General features: G+C 36.4%; 1 protein-coding gene across 1 annotated transcript in view; it reads left to right on the top strand.

The window, feature by feature from the left end:
• sardh (sarcosine dehydrogenase) overlaps positions 1-6,253 on the top strand; it is a 71,706-nt gene that overhangs the window by 38,672 nt on the left and 26,781 nt on the right. Inside the window, exons 11-15 of the mRNA XM_016518725.1 lie at positions 277-360; positions 564-677; positions 1,275-1,413; positions 1,607-1,720; positions 2,498-2,645. Coding sequence (XP_016374211.1) covers positions 277-360; positions 564-677; positions 1,275-1,413; positions 1,607-1,720; positions 2,498-2,645 — 599 coding nt within the window. The remainder of the gene's footprint in view (positions 1-276; positions 361-563; positions 678-1,274; positions 1,414-1,606; positions 1,721-2,497; positions 2,646-6,253) is intronic.

The following is a 6,253-nucleotide window of genomic DNA, read 5'->3' as shown; positions in this document are numbered from 1 at the left end:
ACATCTTACTGATGCTTTCAAAACTATTGCAAATCTTTTTCGCAAATTCAGCATCTGTTAGCCATCTAGATAACATTATTTTTGTGACAAATCAGTGCAACAACAGTGTAAAATACATCACAGAAAAACGCAGATTAATGAACATAAGTGGCAATGTAGCACTGGCCCAAAATGGGTCAGTTGGGTCATCTTAATTGCTGTGGCCTAATTATGATTTTTATACAGTGATTGAGGTTTATTATTGGCCTGATTTCTGATGGTTGTGTTGTTTAACAGGTGCTACAGGAACAGGGCTGTGTGTTTCAGGAGAGACACGGTTGGGAGAGACCTGGATGGTTCAACCGGGATGGACCTGCTCCAGTGAGATTTCCACACACACAGACACACACACACACACACATACACACAAATGCATAATTCTGAAGGACAGAAATTGTTCTGTGTTCTTTATAACACATATAGTTTATATGTGTTACAGTACTTCAAGTCCAGTGAGGTCTGTATCAGTTGCTGATTGATTGATTTGTCTGCTAAACTGGTATTTTCAATTGTTCTTTTCTCAGATTCTGGATTATGATTACTACAGTGCCTACGATGTTCCCAAGAACACTGATTACAAATACAGCGAGATACTAGGCAAAGAGTACACGTTTGACTTCCCTCCACATCATGATGTGGTGAGCATGTGTGTTTGAGAGTGTTTGTAGCCTCCCTTGTCCATATGAAGTTCTTCTCTTATGGCTAAACAGGTTTGTTTTCAGTGTGTGTGTATGTGTGTTTGTGTGTCTGTGTCTGTGTGTGTGTGTGTTTATTGTTTAAAAAAAAAAAAATTATTATTATTTTTTTTTTTTAAATTTAATTCTAGATTTGGTTCAAGTGTCTGACCTGTAGGAATGCTTTAGATGTGTTTGATATTTTGTTTTATTCAGTATGTTTGTGTTTTGTTTTGTTTTGTTTTGCTTTTAAAAGGTGTTTAAAAATATGTCTGACCTGTTGGAATGCTGTAGCTGTGTTTATTTTTTCTTCTATTTGGATTTGTTTTTGTGTATTGTGGTTGTTGTTTTTTGAGGGGGCTTTCTGTGTGTTTTGCTTTTAAAATGTTTTTAAAAATTATTTTTATATTTTTATTTAATTTTGGATTCAGAATGAGTCTTACCTGTTGGAATGCTATAGCTGAGCTGCATTTGATTATTTTATTTTATTTTTTGTTTTGTGTTGTGTTGTTTTGCTTTTAAAATGTATTTAAAAATGTTTACATTTTTGTTTAATTCCAGATTCGGGACGAGTGTCTGACCTGCAGGAATGCTGTAGCTGTGTTTGATATGTCCTACTTTGGCAAGTTTTACCTGACTGGTCCGGATGCAAAGAAGGCAGCTGATTGGCTGTTTACAGCTGATGTCAACAAAGCTCCAGGTGAGGATCCCTGTGATGTCTGTATGTCAATTTTATCTCCCTTCCAGTATATTGAGTGCATGCATTTTACTTTCTTTTTTCTGTTCTTCACAAATATCCAGTATTCATTGAAATTCATTGCGTCATCTGACCACATAGTTTCAGTGGTGAACCTTGTTGAAGTGTAATCATCTTGACCGTTTGTGTGCTTCAGGCTCCACTGTCTACACCTGCATGTTAAACAAGAGGGGCGGAGTTGAGTCTGACCTCACCGTCAGTCGTTTGGAGCCAAGCCCCGCCCACCTCCCACTGACACCCGAATCTAATGGTAAACGGCACACGTGATTTATTTTATTCAGGGTCACAGAACGGATGTGTAAGGTGTTGAATCAGGACGTTAGAGGAAGTCATGAGTGTCTCATCAGCATGTGAGGAGGATGTGTGGAGTTTATATACAGGTGCATCTCAATAAATTAGAATGTCGTGGAAAAGTTAATTTATTTCAGTAATTCAACTCAAATTGTGAAACTCGTGTATTAAATAAATTCAATGCACACAGACTGAAGTAGTTTAAGTCTTTGGTTCTTTTAATTGTGATGATTTTGGCTCACATTTAACAAAAACCCACCAACAAATTAGAATATGGTGACATGACAATCAGCTAATCAACTCAAAACACCTACAAAGGTTTCCTGAGCCTTCAAAATAATCTCTCAGTTTGGTTCACTAGGCTACACAATCATAGGGAAGACTGCTGATCTGACAGTTGTCCAGAAGACAATCATTGACACCCTTCACAAGGAGGGTAAGCCACAAACATTCATTGCCAAAGAAGCTGGCTGTTCACAGAGTGCTGTATACAAGCATGTTAACAGAAAGTTGAGTGGAAGGAAAAACTGTGGAAGAAAAAGATGCACAACCAACCGAGAGAACCACAGCCTTATGAGGATTGTCAAGCAAAATCAATTCAAGAATTTGAGTGAACTTCACAAGGAATGAACTGAGGCTGGGGTCAAGGCATCAAGAAATTAACTTTTCCACGACATTCTAATTTATTGAGATGCACCTGTACTCCTCACGCTCAGTGTGTGTGTATGTTCTCAAGGTGAGGCGTATTACCTGGCCATCGGAGGTGGAGTGGCGCAGCATAACTGGAGCCATATTCAGGCAGTGCTGCAGGACCAGGGTTTCCACTGCACACTAATAGACCACACTGAGGACATGGGCATGATCAGCATACAGGGACCCAAGAGGTTAGCACCCATACACACACATACTGTATAAATAAGCTGTGTTCAAAACCTAGTGAGCCCCTTAGTTGAGTATATATATCTTCTTTGGTCCAAATTCTAATGGCTCGTTGACCAAGCACATTAAAGGTAGGGTAGGCGATTTCGGAGAGGCTAGCAATAGCAAGCTAGCTTTGAAAGCATAAGATCCCACCCTCCCTGCAAATCACTATCCAAAGCGAACAGGGTGCGCGGAGGTATGCAGATACATATGTTGACAGGCAGGCAGGACAGCCTATCGTAGCCCTCGGACCGAGGAATATGATTGGATGAACATTTTATGCTCATACGCCTTCCACACACAATATAAATACATATAAATACGTTTAGACCACTTAACTTGATGGCTATTGGGATGAGAAGAGACTTTCAACCAGCATAACAAAACATGTTTTTAAACCAAACCACCTACCCTGCCTTTAACTGTAATGATAACTATAGTAGCGTCACAAAAACACATGATACCATTCTGTTTCTTAAAATTGTGCACGTCAGTTTTGTGTCTGTCACTTTAAATGCTCAAGCTCTTTAAATTGGTGGATTCTGATTGGCTGTCAATGTTTTTTTGTTCATCAGTTCATCATTCTAACAACAATCGAATTCCAACTTTGTTTTTATCGTTATAGCTGTGGTGTGGTACGAGTTATTCTCATAGTCTTAGAACTATTATGAAAACTTTTTTGTTCTAATTATCATCCTTGGTGTAAATGGGCCTTGAGGCAGCATCATGCAGAATGCAATCCCAGAATGCTTTGCAACAAGTTCAGTAAAAAAAAAAAAGTACAGATGAATAAAAATACTCATTCACTCTAATTTAAAAATTGATGATTTTAGTGGAATCTATATATTAAAGTATCACATTAGCTTAGCAACATGCTAACATCCAGCATTAAAAAGTATTGATAAAATGGTTCAGTTTGATTAAAAATAGACTATTTTACCTAACAAGTTCTTTGTATTTTAATGTTTATTAAAGTTTCACATCGTTAGCTTAGCAACATGCTAACATCAGACTCTGTCAAAATAAATTATTTGAGTTGCTGCCTTATAGATATTTCTATAGTCACTTATGAGATTCTATTTCAATTAAGGTGTTCACTTAGTAGACAGCTGCCTGTGCAGACAGTAGACAGCAATTACCAGAATCTTACTGAGCAAACAGATGCACTTCAAATCTATAACGTGAAAACATGTAAGGTGTCTAAAGTGTCTCGCAGCACATGGAAACAGATCTGAATGCACCGAGAAGCAACTGTATTGTTTTCAGATCTGAAGTGACACTTTTTTCACACTGTTTTGTTGTGCACTGCCTCACCTCCACCATATTGCAGTCTGATGCTAATCGTGACAAATTCACCTGTTTTCTCCTGAAACCATTCCACACGCGGTGTCTCTCTGTCCTCTGCCCTGTAAACAGCAGAAAACAGACGGAAAAAGAAGAACCATGAATCTAATATCATGCTGTAGTCATTCATTATGAAGTGTCTTAGAGGTATAATTAGGAAAGAGATGAAGAGATGCAGAACAGTGGAATTAATTAATATATTCTGAGGGAGTTTGCTTTAGAAATTAAATTAAATTAATAGTGTAACTGTCACATACTGTCATCATTGTTTTCACTTTTCAACCTGTTCTTGTATATTAAAGAGATTGTTTCATATTTTTAAGTCCATTTTTAAAGTTAATAAATTTTACTGCATCACACATCATTTTGTAATTTCTTCATAATTTAGGTGATGTTTTCGCTTTTTTTTTTTTTTTTGCATTAGAATCTAAAAGTATCCGATATTAACCCCTGCTGGTAGATGCTGCAGCTGTAGCCTGAGCAAAATATCTCTCTCTCTCTGCTGACTATTATATTATAGTATATCTCTCTATTATAGTAACTCTTTACAGGTGCCTAATGCTATTAAAAGCATAAGACTGACTTTTCTTTTGTTTTTATCCCTGTCTGCTGACTTTTATATAGATAGTCTCTCAGAACGAGCTTTGTATCATTAAAGGGTGTTTTTTGGCCCAGAGTTCTGAAACCGTTTTGTTTCAAACGATCAAGGGAAATGAGATTTTCATTATATGAGCCCCTTTAAAACACTTCTGCTTCGCTCATCACGACAGTGTGTCCTTCGTCTGTGTCCTTCAGTTCTTCTCCTCTTATGTCCAGATGAAAGCTAGATGAAAGAGTGAGCAGCTTTGTTAAATCTCCCTCTTCATCCTCATCTCCTGCACTGTGCTCTTCATGGTTTAGGAGAGGGCCGTGGCTCCTGTCAGCTCTGCTCCGTCACATCCTAATGAGATAGCAGGGTTTCTAATGAGCACTAGCTACTATCAGCTCCATTGCTTCTCAGTCTGATCTCCTGTTCATCATTCCAAATGTTCGCTCTCAAGAGATTCGCACAGTGCACCTTAAAATCCAGTGAGAATCAGCTTCTCGCTTTGTTCACTTACCTTAAATGTTGTCATGTTACCTTAGAGGAATATTCTGGGTTCAGTGCAAGGTTATGGTGGTCATGTATGGTGAGAAAGTCAATGGGGCCAATTTTTGAAGTATTTAAAAGCAGAAATATGAAGCTGATAATTTTATAAAACACTTACTGTTAAAACTAAGTTGTTCTTGTTATTTTTCTCATTATTTTTATAAGTGGTTTGTCATGGAAAATATATAGCTTTGAATATTAAAATGGAATATATGGAATGCAAAAAACTGCAAAATTAATCATTAATAATTTGCATAAATTAATTTTTATATTTCCCATTTTCATGTTTTTTTAAATATGTCTACGGATCAAAGGCAAGACCTTCCATTTTGGCATCAAATTAAATTTACAAAAGTGATTTTATATACACAGAAATCATATTAAATGCAAGTAAACTGCCCATTTTAATGTTTCAAATATTTTTTGTGAAAATAAAATGTCAAAATATGGGTGAAATAATGTTCCATCATTCAGTGTAACAGAAATATTTATGTAAAAATGAAACAACATATTTATTCTGATCAGTGGCCTGTTGCATGAAGCTGGCTGAACAAACAGGACACATTTTAAAGCTGTATTATTAATCTTTTCCTTAGTTTTAGTTATTTTAGTTTGTCAAGAAAAAAAACGAATGAAATTTTGCGTTGGCAGCTAGCTAAAATAAAATAAGTTTTTAAATATTAGATTTTTATTTCAGTTATCATTTATTTTAAAGTTTATTTTATTTATTTATTTGTTAGTTAACTATAATAACCTAACGTTTACAGGCATTTCCATTGTAAGTATCTCACTGGAACCCAGATTTTTGCTTTAAAATTTGTGGTAAGGGGTGCCTGATGATTGAGCTTAAAGGAACACTCCACTATTTTTGAAAATAGGCTAATTTTCCAACTCCCCTAGAGTTAAACAGTTGAGTTTTACCGTTTTCGAATCCATTCAGCCGATCTCCGGGTCTGGCGGTAGCACTTTTAGCTTAGCTTAGCATAGATAATTGAATCTGATTAGACCGTTAGCATCTCGCTCAAAAATGACCAAAGAGTTTCGATATTTTTCCTATTTAAAACGTGACTCTTCTGTAGTTACATCGTCTACTAAGAC

Source organism: Sinocyclocheilus rhinocerous, unplaced genomic scaffold (genome assembly GCF_001515625.1).
Source record: "Sinocyclocheilus rhinocerous isolate Xijiao unplaced genomic scaffold, SAMN03320098_v1.1 scaffold688, whole genome shotgun sequence".
In the NCBI taxonomy this organism is placed as follows: domain Eukaryota; kingdom Metazoa; phylum Chordata; class Actinopteri; order Cypriniformes; family Cyprinidae; genus Sinocyclocheilus; species Sinocyclocheilus rhinocerous.
Note: the sequence above shows the minus strand (reverse complement) of the source record. Positions and strands in the feature narration are given on the sequence as shown.